This window comes from Rhea americana, unplaced genomic scaffold, assembly GCF_003343005.1.
Source record: "Rhea americana isolate MKP2758 unplaced genomic scaffold, rheAme1 scaffold_64, whole genome shotgun sequence".
NCBI lineage: Eukaryota > Metazoa > Chordata > Aves > Rheiformes > Rheidae > Rhea > Rhea americana.
Window position 1 is genome coordinate 3153386 of NW_028186801.1, and position 20579 is coordinate 3173964.

General features: G+C 36.9%; 1 protein-coding gene across 1 annotated transcript in view; it reads right to left on the reverse strand.

Moving 5' to 3' along the window:
* Window positions 1–460: 460 nt before the first annotated feature.
* Window positions 461–20579, reverse strand: part of TPH2 (tryptophan hydroxylase 2) — a 51266-nt gene continuing 31147 nt past the window's right edge. Inside the window, exons 9-11 of the mRNA XM_085320571.1 lie at window positions 8264–8359; window positions 880–1013; window positions 461–795 (exon numbers count right to left, since the gene is read on the reverse strand). Coding sequence (XP_085176697.1) covers window positions 621–795; window positions 880–1013; window positions 8264–8359 — 405 coding nt within the window. The 3' untranslated portion in view covers window positions 461–620. The remainder of the gene's footprint in view (window positions 796–879; window positions 1014–8263; window positions 8360–20579) is intronic.

Here is a 20579-nt window from a genome sequence, read left to right on the forward strand (position 1 = left end):
CATCCACTTTGAATATTTATCAGTTGTGAGTCTCTCAATCTGTAATTTCCTTAGACTTTTTAATGCCAATGTGCCTTCCTGATCTTAGGACTGGTATACAAATTGTATTTTTCAGTCACAAGAGACTCTCAATTCTGTCACATATGTATGGCAAAACATTGCCTTTACCACTGCATAAAGGAATACAGATTCTCTAACAAAGAAAATGGAAAATTTTGCAAATATTTTTTCTGGACTCTTATAGGAAGAAAGGATTTACAAAGAAATAAACTCAGACTCTTAATGAACAGCAACATTATTTCTTATACATTACGTTGAAGCGAATCATCTCCTAAGGAAACAAAACCATTGCCAGGCAAGTTTTAAATCGTGTACTTGTACATGACACTATGTTGAGGAATTGCTGGTTATATACTGTTACATTCCATGCTGCATTTACGAATTAGCATTGCCTTGTTTTTTTCTGCACATTACAATTAGATAGAGCTACATAATGATGCAAGCCACAGACCAAGCTGTAAAGGGAAAACTGATGCATTTGGAAAGACAGTCATACCATGTGATGTTACTAGACCGGCTACAGAAAGAGCAGCAGACAGCAAGTCACAGTACCACAAATGTCAAATTCCTAAATATCTGTTCATTTTGCTTAAAGCATCACATACAGTGTTTAGATCACTCCGGAGATCCTGGACGACATTTTCTATACTCCTGGTATCTTTCAGAATCTCAATGCTCTGTGTGTACGGATTGAAATACACAGAAAAGGGACGATTGATTGATTTGGCAAAGTCCCTGAAAGAAAAAAGGAAATTAACACCACTTTTTTTCTACTACTAAAGAAGAGAAAATTAGATTTTGGAGTCAAGGTAAATTTACCTCATCTTTTCTTTCGCTTCTTCAAAACTTTCTGAAACAAAGTAAGCTTCTTGAAAAGTGGTGATAAGGCATTCTTGCAAACAGGTTGTCTTTGGATCAAAAGTTTTCACATTGGCCTTGTCAGAGAGAGCATGCTGCAAAATACATTACAGTATCTTTTAAACTGTATTTTGATACCCCTTACTACCTATGCAATTATATACATTTTTGTTCTGCTGTGCTGTATGTTTGCCATTAGTTGGTAGCCTCATTTGTTTAGCACACAGTGATCTTTCAGTGTGAATTGAATAAAACATTTGTTACTCAAGAAATCTTTTTTAAGATGCTGTCATTTTTTCCCCRAATTATTATTAAAAAAATCAAGAGMAAATTAGAAAGGTACCTGCCATGCAGGCATCTAGATCTAAATCTTAAGATGGATAAAAGTCATAAAATAACCATTTCTGAAAAATGATCTATACAACTATAAATATGTATGTGCCCAAAATATCATTTAACTGGCAGAACTGAGTGTGACCAAACCACTGGTATAAGAACTGAGTGTGACCAAACCATTCACATAATCTGTGCATCACGTTTTCAGGCCACATTCAAATACTATTTTCCTAACATCGAGTTTAAGAGTGAAACTGTGCATTCCAAAATCCATTAAATAATGTCTATGGATTAYGTGCTGATGAAATGCATTACCCTTCTACCACATACACCTGAGCAATAACACTCCATATAATACAATAAGGAAAACAAAMACAAAAACAAACAGGCATAGATATGTACAGAGCAGATTTTAGGCAGATAAGTAATCTAAGCATTGTTACCCAGAGAAGAGATTTTGGATTAGCCTTACTCTTTATGTAACTGGTATAAGCCACTAAAAAGGACAAGAGGTCTCAAAGCTGAAAACTAAGTACTGAGACATTTTACAACAAAATCTTTTTCTAGCTCCCCCTTTCCACTCAGAGTTTACGATACTTGTATTAGTTTTTGGAACTACCTTAACCTTTAGAGCACAAGCATCTTCATTTGCAGTGCTCTGACGGAAGTGCCAGCATGGAAAGTGAGCATATTTAAGTCCACTTCCTTTAGTCCCCTAATAGCTATCCACAGTGAAGGTGTGTGTGTAAAGCATAGAGAAATGACATGGAGGGAGTAGATCCCTGAGACACAAAGGTGTCTCTTATTTCATTTTCTGTGTGTGTGGACATTCTTTGGAACAGAGCAGCACCTTAAGACAACTGCCACATCTTTTATCTGAGTTATTCATTCCTAAATCCCTGCGAAAGGCTCTGAAAATATCACACTGGCTCTCAACCCACAGTCTCCAAATAACAGGACATAAAATTGGAACAAGAATCTCTTTTTCCCACTTTATCTCTCTCCAAAAATAAATATATGATAAATTAATACATAGAAACTTAAAATGTTGAAGAATTAACTTCCTTCAGTACATGTAACTGTTTCTTTTTGCCAAGTTTATTCTTTCTAGATACCTATCAGTTAAACAAATTTAAAAGCAAGACATTCCCCTCGAAAAGGGCCTATCTTAACCAGCATCCTCTYGTAAATGGACTGAAGAACAGCTCACCTGGTTTGGCTCCTGTCTGTATCTTTGTTGCCATCAACTCCTTGCAGAGCCCTGATGTGCCTGAGTGCCTGTAAATTTAGGCATTTACCTCCTTCCATTGAGCTGAATTTGTTTTTCTTGACTGGGAATTTTAATAGGTTTCCTGGGAGGTTAACCATGGATAAAAACATCTGCTTTTAAGGTGACTTTATACTTTCAGGTAGGGCCTGATGCCTCAAGTGTCTAAAACAGTGCATTTTAAAACTCTGAATGGATTCAGTGAAGCTCTGTGCAGGGAATCAACAGCTGACGAAGCTTTCTGCRGAATTGAATCAGTAGCTTACAAGTCTGGTTCATGAATTCTTTTCTGTATTGTGACAGCTTCAAAAGAAAGAGTGAGGTTGCTCCCCTCTCCTCTTCTCCTCCACTTATAAATGGCCGCTGGTGGTACAAGCCCACTCCTTGGACAGAAGGAGGGGATTAAAGGCTAGAAAGTTTAGAAGAGGATTCAGTCTGTGGCTCCCACACCATGAACAAGTACTGTAATCACTGAGCCCATTCATAAAAGAGGAGAGTTTAAASGTAAGTAAAAAGATAATTCTTTGTTATATCACACAGGATGTGCTCTGAAAAAACAGCTGTAGTTATTCTTCTCAGATTCTCAGTTTAGTTTACACCTGAGCAGAGCTGCTGCCTTGTAGCAACTCTGCAGAGAATGGCATGTACAGAAAACAGGCAAAAGCATGCCTTCATGACACCCGATCAGTTACTCTTAGCGTCACAGTTTGGGACTGAAGTGCCTAAATTCTGCTGAACTCCCACATGAGATGCCTATATCCCTTCTTGGATATGGCTTTTAGGCTTAGATCAATTAGTAATCACAATGGTAACCATCGCAATGCTAAATATTTTTGCAAGATGGAGGTTTGAAATTCTGCAGCCTGGCATCCATAAAGTGCACTACTGAGTTGATATGCTGACACCAGCAATGCCAGAGTTCAGCATCGAGGCTGTAGCCAAATATTCAAGGAGACCATAAACTCTGTAGTGTGAGCTAGGCTGGTCAGGACACCGATCTCAAAGCAGAACTAACTGTTTTTTAGAAACATCATAGTGCTATGAAATGTTAGTGCCTGGGTACTGTAGGGGCATTGTGAAGTAAAGAATCTCAAAGAAAAGCTTTGTCTTATCAGTCCAAAAGCTGCTAAGTTCAGATCTGATAAACACTATTCACTTACGTTCTGTTTGGACGTGTACCTTCACTGAACTCAAATGTGTAAATACCTAACATGGATTTCTCCCTCCTAAACCTCTTTACCTACCCACCTTCACAAAATGTCAAGGCTAATGTTCATACGGATCACAGCTTTCAGGCAAACAGAACATCTCACCATCTTGTGGACTTAGGATAACAATTGTTTTTAATAGCCCATTATTCACATAAGTTATAATGCTTATGCTAACACAGTTTAAGCAAGAAGAGTGCAGAGTGAAACTTCCAAATTGATCTTCACTGATTCCCAGGAAAAATAACAATATTAGAAAATGCAACAGCTCAAGAAAAGGATAATTTCCATGTTGGGAATAAGCATAATACTAGTGAAAAACCTCCAATCCAGTCAGATCAGAATTTAAGAGGTGATTCAGGTACCTAGACACCTATTCAGGTGTCTAGTGCCTAGGATGTCTGAGGCATCTGTACTGGGATGAAAGATACAGCACAAAACCTAAAGGAGACTTATGTCCTCCTGGGGTGCAGYTGGAGAGCAGGTCAGATTATACTAGGGCACCTCAAATGGTATTTACAATGAGTAACCATGAACCATTTCCTAAGTGACAACTATCAAACACACGAAGAAAGAGTTTTGTCCTACAATTTCTCCTTTGAGGATAAAAAATGTGGTGAAATAATGTAACTCAGACCTTTTCAGTTTCACAAAAAATAAAATAAAATATTTTTAAAAAAAGCAAAATATTCAGCTAGTGGGGGGAAACCTGAGATGAGTTACAAATACTGCACTCTTTGCGGAGTACAAGGCAGGCAGAATAAGAAGGTGAGAAGTTGCCTGTATGCCAGTAGTGATTTTATCGCCTTGCTGTTCTGTGGGAAAATTCAAAGGAGTCTTCAAAACTATGYTCTTAAGTGGCTTTCTGCTTATCTCTAACATAGGACATTTCCAGATTTCCAGAAATTTTGTATGTAATGATATGAATTTTATATATTTTTTAGAAGAATAGGAAGAGACTCTCCAGTTAAAAAGAGCAGCAAAATGAGCATCTAGCATCAGGAGTTGTTTTCTGCATCATCTTTACTCTCTTCAGAGAACACAAACTTGTATTTGAATCCACCACTGCTTTATCTTTTTAGTTATAAAGAGGGATAGGATAATCTTGYTTATTCTTAACATCAAACACCATTAAAAAAAGTCATGACTGGATATTGTAATTGACTTTAAAAGGAATACAGGAAATTTTGAAGTCTGTCTCTCTGCTAAATATAGAAGCATATAACAGTGACATATGATTTGATCTACAGCCACCTGAAGTCAACAGGAAGACTTCTTTAATGAAAGGGTTCAAGAGAGCATCGTATTAATGAATTAAAGTTTCTAAAGACATTTGGACTGTCTTTTAGAAATAGTTTTAATAATTGAAATGTACATTATTTCTGCTTTATCTCTAAGTCCCACATACATACAGTGTAATAGCATTAGCTAGAGTTAACCTGACTTCGTAGGGAGAACATTTTATAACTACTTACTATATTATTCCTTTCTCTCCAGGCTTTATTTATAATCTTATCCTTCTCCTTATTTTGTTGTGCTTTCTGCATTTTCTGTTTGATCCTTTCACAGCATGCACATCAGGATTTGTACCTTTCAGTATCTGAAATTCTAACTCTAAATACTGAGTGCGGGAAAAAAAAAACTTCAAGGAACTCCCATACTGATAGGCTGGTGCCTTTATTTCCCTAGCTTTTAGTTCTCTATTGCTAAAGCTGTCGGACAGATTTGAAGAGTGGAGTAGTGTAATATAAAAATAGGGATAATTCACTCGTCTAAAAGATCCAAATACTGCYGGCTACTTGCATCCTGCAAATAATGTCACTTAGTTACTTCCAGGTATTATAGGTAAAATTGGCCACTGTTCTGTTTCCTGTGCATACTGTGACACTGAAAAGAGAACTGATGGGGAGGGCAAGCGGAGAAAGGGCTTTTCTTCTTRCTGACAAAAGCTTAATAATATCAAATGTCTGTAAAGCCAAGGCAAAAAAATTCAAAACTGAAACGAGATGTGCCTTGCTAGTGTCAAGGATAAATAAATATTTGAATAGTTTCATAGAGGGGACTGTGGGCCCACCATCACTGTTTTCTTAAGAATGGCAGTAGTTATTTCTGAAAGGACTTCTTTCCTCTGTCTTCCATGAGAATTCTGGAGGGGTCACACATGCAGGTCAGACTTCGTAGTCAAGCAATCTCGAGTCCCCTAATTCATCCCTGTTCTTCACAGAAATAGCTAGTATTGTTCTCATAAYGTTCAGAGCAATTGCTGCTTTCCATTAGCATCTCTATTACAATCAGGATATTGATATCATCAGGATCTCAACTACAGTCTATTACATTAGCACTATTTTTCGGACACCTGCAGGTCAAGGAAGGAATTTTCCCTCCCAATGAGGGCTAGGAGATAAGGGCAGAAGAGAGGTTGCTTTCCTGTAAAACATCAGAGACTGGCAATGGCTAGACACAAGATAGGAGGCACTGTGCACCAGTGTTATGAGGTGCCCAGATGCACCCAGCTCATGTATCTTGTTTCCATGAAGCACACTGACTGCCAGATTTGTGGTCTAGAAAGAGCTTCTACTGATCAGTAATTTTGGCAGAGGAGGTTTCCTTATCTTCTTTTCTACTCTGGAGCACAGAGCTCCCACAGAGACTGGTGGCCATTTTTCACCTTATCAGTTCCTTCACAGAGACCATGTGTACTTGTAGTATGGTGATGTTCTRTGCCTGCAGCACACAAGTGCTTAGTCTCTCAAGAACTGAAATGTTTTAGTCTAACTTAAGGCCCTGTGCTCATTATATGCAAGGTCTGGGTGAAATTTAATAGTCTCTGATATACAAGAGGTGAAACTAGACAATATAATAGTCTCTTCTGGCTCAACACCTATGAAATATATATGTAATGAATTAGAAATATATAATATTATTGATTTTTGGCAAAATTATTATGATATATAGTCTTACCTTTGAAGCAGATCAATATAGCACATTAGTGTGCACATTATATAATTTGCTTTTTAAAAGGATTATGCTTTGTCTTTTCTTCACTCAGCAATAATCCCAGAGTATAATCAGATTTGGGATCACAACTAAGATTGCTGTGTGGAAACAAAATATGCATACTTGATAAAAAAAATAATGTGTTTGTTTATAACTTGGATGGTATAAGATTTATTATGTTCTTGAGTATTCATGTCCTTGCTTTCCATGCCTTTAGATTTTTTTAAATGATAKGATAGGCATTTTCAGAGTCTTTGCTTAACGACTGTAACCATTAGTTCAGACGAAAGGCCTGRGTCCCTGCTGAACCTTGCACAGACTTAGGGGCTCAGCACTGAATGTTGTTGGGACAGAGAAAAACAAGTGAGACATGTCCAGGTTGTTGTGTTTAACCATTTTTGAACTTTGAGGACAAAATATTGCCAGGTTGTTAAAGCAAAAATGCTTCTGTTGCTGAAGTAGGTACTCCGTTGAGAAAAATTGTAATGCAATCAAAGAAAAAATATCTGAGAAAGTTCTTTTCTGTGACCTTTTTCTCACTATTTCTTTCAATTTCCTTCTGCAAGCTTACTAATAAAAGTATAGCAATTTGACTAATGAGCTTCAGCCTGAACATTCTCAATTAAAGGTGAAACAAACAACAAAAAGAGCCTGAGACATTACTGTTAGCAGAGCTGGTTAAACATAAATAAACAGCAGATCTATTGCAAAACAGTTTGTAAATACTGTTCTGTATAAGCTTTCCAAACCCAAATGTTTAAATGAAAAGCCACCAAGAGTTCATTTGGGTCCCAGAAAAAAACATAGTATTTCTTCATCTCCTTCCCCTTCCCTTCCATCTTGCCACAGATATGCATTACTTCTCAAAATATTACACTTACGGTAAAATATCTTTGCTTGTTTCTTATATTCTTCAGGCAAAACAAGAGGCACAGAATGATCCCCTACAACTACTAACTCAATGTACTTTTGCCTCTTTAAGAATAGGGCTCTAGGTGCTTCACATAAACTAAAGGTTGGCATGAGCTTAGATGCATGCCTGAATTTTAAATATGATTAATATACTGACTCAGGATCTTAATAAGCACTGTTTTATAATTAATCCACTGAAATACACTGGATTATCCACAACAAAATCATTCCATATATTCAGAATAAATGTTTTTCTTCTAAGCAAAGTATTCAGAATGCAGGATATCAAAAGCACCTCACCTATTAGAATCTATGAGTTTTAGGATTAAGAATCCTCCATTCACAAAAAATGAAAATGTCTCATAGCACACTTACTTCTCAAAATTCAAATAAGTTTAGTAATTTATAGCTGCTGTGGTGTTTCAGTCCTTACAAATCCATTTCATGCTTCAGCTGCCAGCTGATTTTTCAAATACAGTTCTCAGGTCAGTATATGTTAAAAGTAAGGTTTTTATCTTGAGAACTTTAACAGTTATTCAAAAATCAAAGTATTTACATCCAACTACTATTTTGTTATGATTAATCGTAAGCTGTTTCTGCTTAAAGGACATATCAACTCACATACCTTTAGTTCTCCAATAGAAGATAGAAGTCCTGCCCCATAAGCACGTAGCTGTCCTTCTTGCTTGCAAAGGCCAAATTCAATAGTAAAAAAATAGCACTGTAAAATATATAGATATATAGTTACACACGTTGCAGTTGCAATCAAGCATTTCAGCAATGACAGTTGCTACCATATTCACTTTACTTCTTCAGAATTTCATGTTTTTTAAATAAATTCAGATGAAGGATGTTACTACTGCTAAGTATTTTAAATGACATTTTCTTCAGTAAAAGAGTGTTGCGCAAAAAATGTGAGATTCTGCCTTTTGTTTGGCACTGGCGCAGTTCAGAACAGCCAACTAGATAGGAACAGACAAGCAAGGACATTTAGGTGTCCAGGGTGCAGACAGTAATCTGCAGAGATTTTTGAAGTCTTCTGAAATAGATGATATGCCTGAAAAGAAAATCCTACACAGTCTTTGTCTGCCTCTGAACCTCTGAAGATCTCTGAGACTCAGTTCAGAACACTCAATTGTAAGCACATGTTGATGTAGCTTTGAGTTTGGCAATAAAGCATAACAGTACTGCATCAAACTTTGTTGTATCTGCTTAATGAAGTTAAATGTTAGGGACTGAGGAGCAGAGTTACTCCAGTATCTACTAAATGCAAAAGCAAATAAGACAGTCACTTCTGTTCTTATGTTACTCAACATTTGTTATGACACATTAAGATTCTATTTGTTAGATCAAACAGATCAGATTAAGCTACTAACCATTTGTACACATTAAGCTTTTAGGAAGCTAATTTCTGACTTCTACAAAAATACCACATATATATTTATGTTTATTATGTTATTACATTATCTGACAGTATCAGTATTTGTGCAAAGGCATAACTCCACTGAAATTAACAGCTACATATCTTCACATGAAATACGAATTTAGACTCCATTTCAATTAAGCATGAAATAGCTACTGCAGGTGAAGCTTATATGTGCTTTTAGAATAAACAACATAGAATTTGATGCTTAATCTGAAGTTTTTCTGAGTATCTGAAGAATTTTATTTTGTTTTTGCTATTTCTGCTTTCTCCTACAACTTCCGCTCTTCTAAGCTGAGTATCAGACTAAAYGCAAAAAAGCAGAAATCAGCAGCTTTTTTAAGTTCAACAAATGTTTAGAAATTGAGAACTAATTCATTTTTCTTTCTCATATAAAAGTTCCTGCAGGGTCACTGATTAATGTAGCATGGCAGTATGTTGAAAAGTGTAATAAAAAAAAAAGATTGAAAACATGAATCTTGTGTCTAATCCAAATTTGCTGAATTAACTGGGAATAAGGAAAGGTTCTAGTGACTTTAGAGGTTTTAAGTCAGGTTTTACCATAGGAGTCAGAGGCACAGATATTCATAGGAGGAGGTAAAAGCACATGATATTCAAATTATAACTCGAAGTTCTATCTCCGATTTTGCCATTGAGTTGTGTAAGTCAAGCTGGGATAATTTTTTTGTTAGGTGCAAGCAGCTGATGTCACCAACTAGAGGAAAGCCGAAACAACTGGTTTCCAAAAAAGCTGTCTCAGGAACTTAGCCAGATATGCAAATGACAAGAAATCTGACATCGGACTTGAGTGTAGGTGAGACATCTACCACTAAGGAGAATACAAACTTAGCTTCCCTGTCTAAACATTTTGCCAGAAAAACCTTTAAAGGAGTTTCTGGTTCTGTACATGCCCCTACCATCAACAAAAAAACAGCTCAGCTTTATGCCTAAATCCTACTATTCATTTTGAACYAGCCTCCTCCCTCTCAGTTCTCTTAGAAGAACACAGCTAGCAGGTATGCTCTGATCACGAACAACCTGACAGGCATACAACAGGACTGGGCTCCTCATAAAGCTCAGCAATCGCAGTCATTTTCATTCTAAAAGGGAGTCATATTTATAAGCCTAGACTTGCTGATGAGAATCTATCTTTAACGATCAAGTCTTGGTAAAGACTTGCATTTTCAGTATAACTAATTTAAATAAAATACATAGAAAATGACCAGATGGTAAAACATGTGTCTGCCTATTACTAACTTGTAGTATTAAAAACTACAGTATTCAGAAAAGCCCTTCAAATGAAAAGCTGATTTTTTAATAAATTTGCCATATGCAACAACTACAATATCTGTATTTTAAGAGAGCTCTATTTAGCTAAGAAAATGAGATAACTCACCCAATGCTGCCATCTTCAGATCATTAGTCAGTAATGCATTATTTCCCCCTCACCCATACACATACATATACGCATGCACAGAAGGTCTGGTGCATTATGAGGCTCAGCAGACTGTGGAAAGCTATTCTCTCAAGTCTACACACACTGAAGCATATTGATAAGGAAGTTAAGTACTAACTATATAGAGCCACATTTTATAGACCAGACGCATAAATGCCTGTTACGTGTCCCTGTACGTGGCAAATTACAGTAATTGTGGTATTCTATGTATAGATATATAGGATAAGTGCCACTGCAGTTGGAATGACTGAATGAAGACATGGCTGTTCAGATGAAAAAAAACTAAAAGTCTTTTCTGAAAGTAAATAGCTGATTATTACATGTAGAATGGTGAATACAGGCACAAARGGAGATATGCAGGCTCTCATGTTCTGATTTTCAATCTTCGACCTGTCTTTGGCTACTAGGTAGCCTAGAGCCATCTGCTCCTATTTACCACATCTTAATATGCAATGTAAAGAAATGTAAATACATTAGAAACACGCAGATGACCATTAAGAAGCTCCAGAACTATGCTAAATACAATAATGTTGTCAGCTTTTTTCACAGTATACTCTTTCAAGAACTCCTCTGTTTTCCCTTCTTTTCAGCTCTTTTCTCATCTTTCAAAAAAAATATGATTATATAGGGGAACAAATAAAGTCTTGATGCCTCATTCACAAGACTCACTGTATATATTTACAAGCAATGAGAACAGTACYGTTGAATGCTCCACAGTAGCTCTCAGCTAGCAAAAGGATGGATATTCTTAAGTAATTGATGTGATCTAGTTCCCACTGAAATCAACATGAACAATAATATTCAAATCCACAGACAGTGAATCAAATTGTAAAATATAGGACAGAGAAAAAGAGTTTAAAATCTTAAAACATGGAGATAGTAGCTTCCTGTGGAAACGACTATTGCAGATAGTAAGCTATGGGAACAGCAGGATGATGCAAAGAAGAAGGAAAGGTATCTTTCCACATTGTATTAATTTAGTTTGGTTCTTGAAAAAATCTTCCACTAAAACAGTTTTTTGTTACACAAATCAGCAAAATAAGAAGAGATAAAGGGCTAAAATTAAAGGATTTAAAATAATTTTTAAGCCAAGAGACACTGGTGTAATGATCAAGACTGGGGCAGGAGCAGAAGACAATGTGGGATATGATTTTAGTATATTTCTCTTATTTAGCTAAAGTACATGAAGATAATTTACAGACATTCTCATGAAACATTGTCTACATGGGTTCAAAAACGATTAAATAGACAGATTCATGGAAGAAAAACCCATCAAGGGCTGTAAMAAATAAACATGGGAGGTCCGCCTCCGAAGTCCCCTAGCCATTGWTTGCTAAAGCAGTCTACTAGGAAATATCATCACCCTATAGTTTTAGTCTACACTGTCCTCCAGAAATCTGCAATTTGCCATTCTCAGAAAGAAGATTCTGGGGTACTTGGTCTAATTCAGTATACATGCTATTATAAGAGTCAAAACACTGATCAAGCCCTGGCAAATCCAATCCTGTACTCCAGGGTAAACAAGATGTCCTTTCTTCCTGCTCAGGCACTGTCCTGCATTATAAAYTGTACTATTRAAAAAAAAAAAAAAAAAAAAAAAGTATTCAAATGTATTTAAAAATTTTWAAATTTTTCGAAGACATGAAAATAGCCTAATGAATAAAATTCTCTTCATCCAATTGGTTTCTATGTYTCTGAACTTCGAATTCACTCCTAATATCATTTTGCAATTGGTATTTCCCCTCTTGGGACCTATGCAAAGAGCTCATTCAAGGTGCTGGGTGATAACTCCACAGACTCAATACTTCAAAAAGGGTCTGTAAAAGTCTGTAAAAAAGGGTTTTCATCCCATTCCCTTTCACAGAGTTTACTGACGGCACTGATATTTGTGTTCACTTAGCAATTTTCAGCATGACGTATAACACGAGATTTCATCTGCTCTCTATAACTACCTTATAAAGACATTTTGAGGCTGAGTCCTGAAAACACTGAGCATAACAAAAGCTGATTCACTCGCACTCTCTGTCAGAAGGGAGGAGGAGGAGGTATTGGGCAGCTGATTAACCACAACCATATCATGTGGACAGGAATATTCACCAGAAACCACTAGTGGRATGGCACTACAGCCCCAAGCTGACATACTACAGTAGCAGGAACAATCACTTTATGAATGAATAAATAAATAAAATTAGTTCCAATAAAGACAATACAATTACTGGTGTATGTAAATACTTGCAAGACCAGGGCCAAAGAAATATCCTTAAAAAACATCTTTGAATTCTTTCTATTGGATTTTTTCCAAGAATATTTGAATGGACTGTTCCTAACTCAGATGTGTGCAACATGTTCAAAAATATGAAAAGATTAATTCCTTTTATTTTAGAAGAGGAGGAGAKCTTTGATATTTTAGCTTTAAAATTACTAACCTAGAGATTAAATCTCCCATACAGCTGTAATTGTTTTGTAACAAGATAGTTACAAACAACAAAAAGACTCCTAAAAAACCTTTTGCTATGATTTCATTCTAAGAATTAGTAAAATACATGTGGTCTTTCCCCTGTAAAGTCATTCAAATTCCAAACAAACATTGYCGCAAAGATATCTGTGATTTTCTGCTTTCTTTCTTATTCAGACCYGGCAAAAATAAACTTATGAATAATTGGGCATTGTTTTCAACCTCAAAGATATCAACAGCCACCAAAAAACCTACTAGCATTTCATATTTGACTGAATTATTCAAAATTCACAGTCTGTTGAGTAGTATCAGGAATCACCCTCTACAAGAAACAGATACAACACAGGTTACCCAGGCAACTAGCCAATACAGCCCAGTGTTGGGAGCCCAAACATCAAGCCATGCCAGCAATTTGACAGCTATTCATGCAGGAACCCTATTGCATAGACATGCAGGGAGATTTTTGAACAACAAATAAATCTCATGGTGAGCTTGTGAATACTTCAAAGGCAGAAAAGAAGTAAAATTCAATGGATAAGTCTTTCATTATAGATGATTCACCTGCCTCCAGCAAGGGAGTGACCCTATTCACARCCAACAACATTTCTAAACAAGAGTAAGTTTATTTAAGACAGTTTKTAAGATAAATTTAAGTAAACTTATTTTTAAAATAAGTTTAAGAGTTGCCTTCTTTAAGTATTTTGTTTAGTTTATCACTTTGAAACGTATTTTGACTTCCRAAATTAGATTTCCTTCAGAGATTTCAAATTAAATATCCTTAACAATGTTCTCCCTYTTCCCCTCATCTGACTGTTTGGCATTCAGACCTTTCACTAAAGGTGAATGTTTGGAACAAAATCTTTTTATAAGCAGAAGCATGAGTAGATGTGGTGCTGCTTGTTAGAGCACTATGAGACAGAAGCACACCAGCCTTCACATTTCTGTTGACAGTTGCAGCACACAGTGTCACCACATGCAAATTCCCCTAATGCAGAGGCTTGACGTGTTCAGAGAAAGCATGCACTTCAGTGAGCACAGTGGGGCTTCACCTCTTGTGAGTACTTTGAAATGGTATGTTTCTTTTTTTTCCAGGAGTTTCTGGAGAAAAATCTCAGAAACATAACCAAAGCAAAATTATCATCCTGAGTTTGCAAAGAAGCAGAAACCATAGCTTCTTTAAAACAACACAGACTGAACAGCACTATCAATAAGGAATTAATTCTACTACAGGAGAGCCTATCCAACACAAAACAATATGTATCACAGCTGTCTATCTTGCAAATGCAATCCATCTTCTGGAATAGGAGCTGGAGGTCTCTTCTACTACTACCTGTCTCTCTCTTGAGGGACTGTGTCCTGCTGTCCATTCTCACATAAAGAAGGCCCTTCTCACACTCTGAGCAATGGGCAGAAAGGAAGATGGAGCTCTTCCGGGATCTTCTTGCTACTGACTCTCCAAAAGAAGTTAGAGCCCAAAGAATTGGAGACACGCATGAATTCTTTCTGGATAATCTTAAATCAGGTTTGCTCTGCACAAAGATGACGTCTATTCATCCCTCTCACTCCATCTCTGTTGTAAAGCTTGAAGATCCTTATTGTGCAATTGTGTCCAGTTGCAAGATCAGGAATCTCAACACTTAAACAGGAAGTCTTTCTATGTAGCAGGCTGCTGTTTTCTATCAAGGCAACAATTCCCCACCTTCAAAACTAAATGGTCACAKAGAGGGTAGCAAAGGTTACTCTCCCATAACAGCATGTGTACTCATCTATATTCTTTACCCTTCCTATTGCGCTTCCTTGTCATTTGACTCTTATCTTGAACAACTTCTAAAACCTGGGATTTTAAGGTTTATTAATTTCATATGGAGTTATTAAGAACAAATGACGTGCAATAATGAACCATTCCTTTTCCAATTTATTTGATAACGTGCAACATGAATTCACGTTCAGTGCTCCCTACAGTAGCTGGAGAGAACCTTTTCTCATTCTTTTTCAAGCTATTGCTTCAAATTTCAGCTGTCTAGAGCCTTCACACAGTTAACTCAGGAGGCAGAGTTGGGTCTTTTGATGTGTTTGCTAAGATTCCAAGAGATGGGGTGCTCTGAATGTCAAGCTAACAAGAAAAAAAAGCAGCTGGGTAAACATATGTCATGCTATCCGCCCACACTCTTCAGTCTATGCTGCCTCATGCGACCCACCATTATCCTTCACAATTCATAGCCTGTAAGTAGGGAATGTCTTTAGGGTGCTGCCATTCCCAAGTATTTGGGCTGCTAGTGCTTCGAGGACTTTGTTATAACAAAACTTATCAAAGCGAGAACATTCCTGATCGTATGTGGGCATGGGCTGGCACCTCAGAGTACTCTCCCACCATCCTGACTTACACTAAAATTTGGACATTACAAATCCTTTGGCAGAAATCAGGGACCCAAACACTGAACAGTTAGCATGGCCCAAGTGAGAGCAGAATTTGGAACATATGATGGGAAGTCACTGACCCTGGGATTGCTGCCCAGTTCAGAATGGCACTGCTTAGAACAGCTAGAGAGAATGGACAAGAGCAACCTAAGACACTTTTCTTCCTATAACATTCAGAGCCAATGTCTCCACAAAGCCTAGACCAGTCCCCAGGTCCTGTTTCCCACAATTACCTGTAGACCAGGAGTACACGATCTGCAGCATAAGTCCTAATTTATCTGCTAATGAGGAGAAAGCACATCCTCACAAAGGGGAGTAGCCTTTAGGGAGTGAAAAAATTTCACAATGGCTCTGAGACCGTGTGGACAAAAACAGACTGAGGATATGGTGTTACACTACACCTGGCAAAGGTGCTCTTTACATTTCCAGCTCAAGAAAAAAACAGGCAGTCACATCCATTTAAATACTTATTTTTAGRAAGCAAAAAGGGGAGAATTTAATTCCAAGAACAGCATCCAGACTAATTTTCTGAACATCAAAAAATATTAACTTCTTGCATCTGTTTAATGAAAACTGATGTAATAACTGGATAGTTAAGACTTATTTTCAACTGCATTTAAACTTAATGCTATTTTAATCATATGAGGATTCCCAAAACCTTTTGTGGCTCTTGACACATTTACTTAACCTGTCTTAAAAAAAAAATAGTAGGTACCAGCACAAGAGTGTAATTTGTATTCATTTCAAGCTGAAGGATAGATCCAAGCAGAAAAGTAGATCAGAGAATTTTAGATATCTGTTAATTGTAATATTAAAAARATATATCCAAACTGAAGATACTTTTCACAGCCTCAAACAAAATTTTTGAAGCATAGTTGAGCACCTCCTTGTATCTCAATGATTTTCARCAGTGAGAATATGTAAAAAGAATCTATCATACACACACATTAGCCTTGTGAGTCAGCACTGGGTTACCTTCCAGAGGTCTGTAATCACACTGAAAATGATACAAATATGTACTCAGCAACTTCCTCATTGTATAGACAAAAATTCAGGCAATTTGTAAGTGACTGTGATCTAGAAGTGACTTACCAAATGCAAAAGTCACTCTGAAATGATCATTAATGAACAAGCACCCGCTAAAACGTAACATATCTGTCCTCAAATATGGACTTTCTTCAAAGTTGAACAATTAACCCTATAAAGGTCTTTACATTCTAAAAATGCAAAATGTCTCAYTGAACTATAATTTTAGCCATTTCTATATAGTCAAATTATATATTTGTAACCATTATGGCTTACTGACTCAAGGTAGTGCAGAAAAAGCTTTAAAATAATAATACCTTTTATTGGAAAAAAAGGATAATCTGAGAGTACCCACTCCTTTCCTCACGTCTTTAAAAAGCTCTGAGATAAAACTGTGTTATCTAGCAATATTAGTAGATATGGTATTTATCAGTCCTACAGTGATGGTCTGCTGATAGCTTTCTACAATATGTAAAATATAAAGCTAACACTCACAAATTGAAACAAGGCTATCTTGTCAAAACTAATTATTTCTCTGATGCAAAAACCAAAATCCTAACCCAAGTCTGAACCTAAAGAACAGATTGATTTTTTTTTCCCCYAGACTACGCCTGAAATTGAGCCATCATTTTGATGATCTGTTGACTTTGCACAACAACAGTTGCGGTCACAGCTGGAATCAAACCAAAGAGAACCAAAATTATCTGATGCAAGGCCCTTCCCCATAAAGTTTTCTTGGCTTCAACGATGCATTCAGATTTAGAGGAAAGATTGCTGTGGTCCAATTGGCAACATTTGCTTTAATTTTCCAAAATCATAACAAATCAAAAAAAAACCTTTATATAATAGCATCAGAAGATCTGCCAGCTCTAAGAAGTAGCTAATAGAACTTGTCACATGCTGCATCATGTGAGCTTGGTTGGAAAGGCAGAGAGACAGAGATGCTTGCAAAATCATGTGCRTTCCCTGATCTTTTCCCTGCAGAAACCCATATTCCCAAATAACAGTTTTTGGCAAGTAAAGGATTAACATTAATTTTGCAGCAACAAATTTATCTTCATTTACATGTGTATAACTGTACTGACTTTAAGGAGATTGAATATATGGAAATAAAGGCAGAATTTAGCCCACAGACCTAAAATCATTGAAAGCAATGGCAAACCTCCCCTTAGCTTTCTGTGGTGTCAGGATTGGCCCTATAAGTATATAAYTAAGCTGTGTGTACAAATTTACAATGGCAGATACCCAAAAATATGCCAATTAAAAATTTGTGAGAGTATATTCCATCCAGCACTTTGATGCCATCTAATACAAAGACAACAACAGACACAAGAATCACTTCAAARGCTGTAGCACTAAGTAATTAAGCCCTAGGCATAGTTAGCTCTTTATGGACATCAGCCATATCTTGTCTCACTTCCATACTTTTATCTATGCATACAAAGAAGATACCCAGAAACATGCTGGGTGAGAGAATCACACTGAACCTATGTGACATGTTTAGTCCACAAGACAATATTTAAAGCAATTCARATTAATGCACTGCTGTGAATATTAAGTTAGGATATTTTCAGCTGTGCATAAACATGAATTTTTAGACTCCTTCCATAAAATGATGATTTGGGGCATATGCATATCAGATAGAAGTATGATTGTTCTTTCTGGAAACAAAATTACTTACTGAAATAATGCAGACTAGAAAAAGATGAGCATATGGTTTCAGAACTTCTCTCATTACACATAATTAGTCTGGTTTCTGCTTGAAAACAGAATATACCGGAATTCTTCTCAAGATGGACCCACCATTCCCAGAAAGGAGGACTGGGTGTACAAGGCTGCAGATACAGATGCACTGTGTAGTGCTGTAGGGTGCAAATATTCCTGAGTTAAGGGAATATGGAGCTTCACGCATCCTAACCAGGGAACGAGGTAGCTGTATTCAGGCAGGGCTGTGCCCGAGTTGAACCCTGCCAAGAGAGCTCATTGTGGTCTACTCCATATGTAGTCCCTGAAGCTCTCTTTTCACAGCACTCCTCAGGCTGCTCTGGCTCCACAGAGAGCATGGATGCCACGAACCCCTTCTCTCTGCACTTACAACACAGACATTTTCTCATTCCTACGTGACGATGAGACATCAGTCAAATGAGCTGCCATGTGCCAAATTCCTTCACTTCCCCATGTACCTGTGTGGTGCTACTGGAAGATCTCCCATCAGCTGCACAAATGACTTAACGACCACTTTATGCCACAGAATCTTACAGATTTATGTAAACAAGTATAATATAAAAAGCAAGGACACTGCATTATAAAATTTACTTCGCAAGTTTGCTTTGACAGCTATATACTACTTTGAAAATACTTCTTAATGTAACATTGGATGTACTGTAGCATACAAATACAGTCTTGGTAGCATGACCTCCACAGCCCTGAGCTGTACATCCATATACTTTACAAGCAAGTTTTACATTACGTGCTACAACCAAAGCAAAACTTAGAAGTGTAGCAATGTCACCATGAATCATATCTACACAGAACCTAGGATTATCTCCCTCCTTCAACATATATAAGGGCACAAGGGGAATCAAGAAGAGCAACATCAATATACTCAGAACCTTTCTCTGCTGCTCTTCCCCATTTTCTTAGTTTAAACCTTTATTTCTATAACTTGTGTGCTTTTTTGTAGGTATTACCTGAAGCATCTATGAACATCCATGCAATTGTTTTTCATTGGATGCTTTTCCTGAGTCCTTTTTTGTAACAGCTATACATGGCCTATAAAAGAGAATGTTTAAGCCTTTCATTAGTGTATCTCCTAGTTAAAAGAAAAAATAAATATGCCCAAAATCCCTATATTCCACAGATTCCCTCTACCTATTCTTCAACTTATCTAAGCTGGACCCAAGACTGAAATGGTAGATGCTTGTTACTTGTGTGAATTCCTGTATTCTACAAATTCTTCCTGGGCTATATTTTGAGGATCATTTTTCTTACTGGTGTGGCAGAGTAAACATTCAGAATGCAAGCTATTGAGCTACTAGCAAAGATTACTACTGTAAAATCTGCTATTTCTTAATGAAAATGGAGTTGCTTCTGAAAATAAACAAATGTAATTAACCCACTAGTACTGTATGAAACTCGCACTGTTCTCGTTAACCTGTATGTCAAAATATATTGCATGCATGCATGCATGCATATTTGCATATGCAGTACAATAACTTCCTGGATTATGACTTAACCACTTTTGGAAACATAACACTTAAGAAATAGAAATAATTCCAGTTTCTAGTTGTAATTTTTCATTAGAATTTTTTCAACATTTCTAACTACTATGGGCTTGATTTTCATAAACTGAATACTATTTAAAAGGAGAYAAATTATTTCTACGGTGATATTTCTAATTCATTCCCTGCTTACAATTAAGTCAAATTAACCCCTCTTGCATCTGCCTTCCTCTTCACACAGGTCCAAATACACAAACATATAAACATGTTCCAAGATATCATTGTTTCTAGTTACTCGTGAGTGCAAATTTTGCCTGGAAGGGCAACCTGAGAGTCCTCAAAAAGTAAGTCACTGATCTGAGCTACTGCTAGAATGCAGCACTGAGAGTCCTACTGTGCATCCTCATAACAACAGATGAACCTTTGCTCATGCTCTTAACTTTGAGTGGCATAGTAAGAAGTGCGAGTATCTCCAGATGTAGCAAAAGTCCTATGCTGACCTTAAGAAACCAGTTAGGAAGTTGGTCTTTAAAAATATTTTGCAAACCAGTTTTTTATATCACCTGTCTACAAATAATAGAAGTCAATCGCAACAGCAGTGGTCTAGCTCCCCACCTTTGTTCTAATGACTGACTGACACAAGATTTCTCCACTAAGTTATTTCTCTTCCCCTCACATAATGTGCAGAAGCAGAATCATCCTTTTGTGCCTTCTGCTGATCAGAAGCTGCAGAAAATCATATCCTTGAACAGCAATGTTTATCGATAAAGATGAACCGTTCTCCCTAGCTGCTCCTGCATACAACCCATTTCCCCCATCCCTAAGCAGCAAACTGTGGCAGCTCTTTAACATCAGGCCCACTTCTTCCATACAAATGTGAGAAGAGTTTAGCCTTTAAGAGAGATACACTCCCACTATTATTACAAGCACACTCAAAATAGG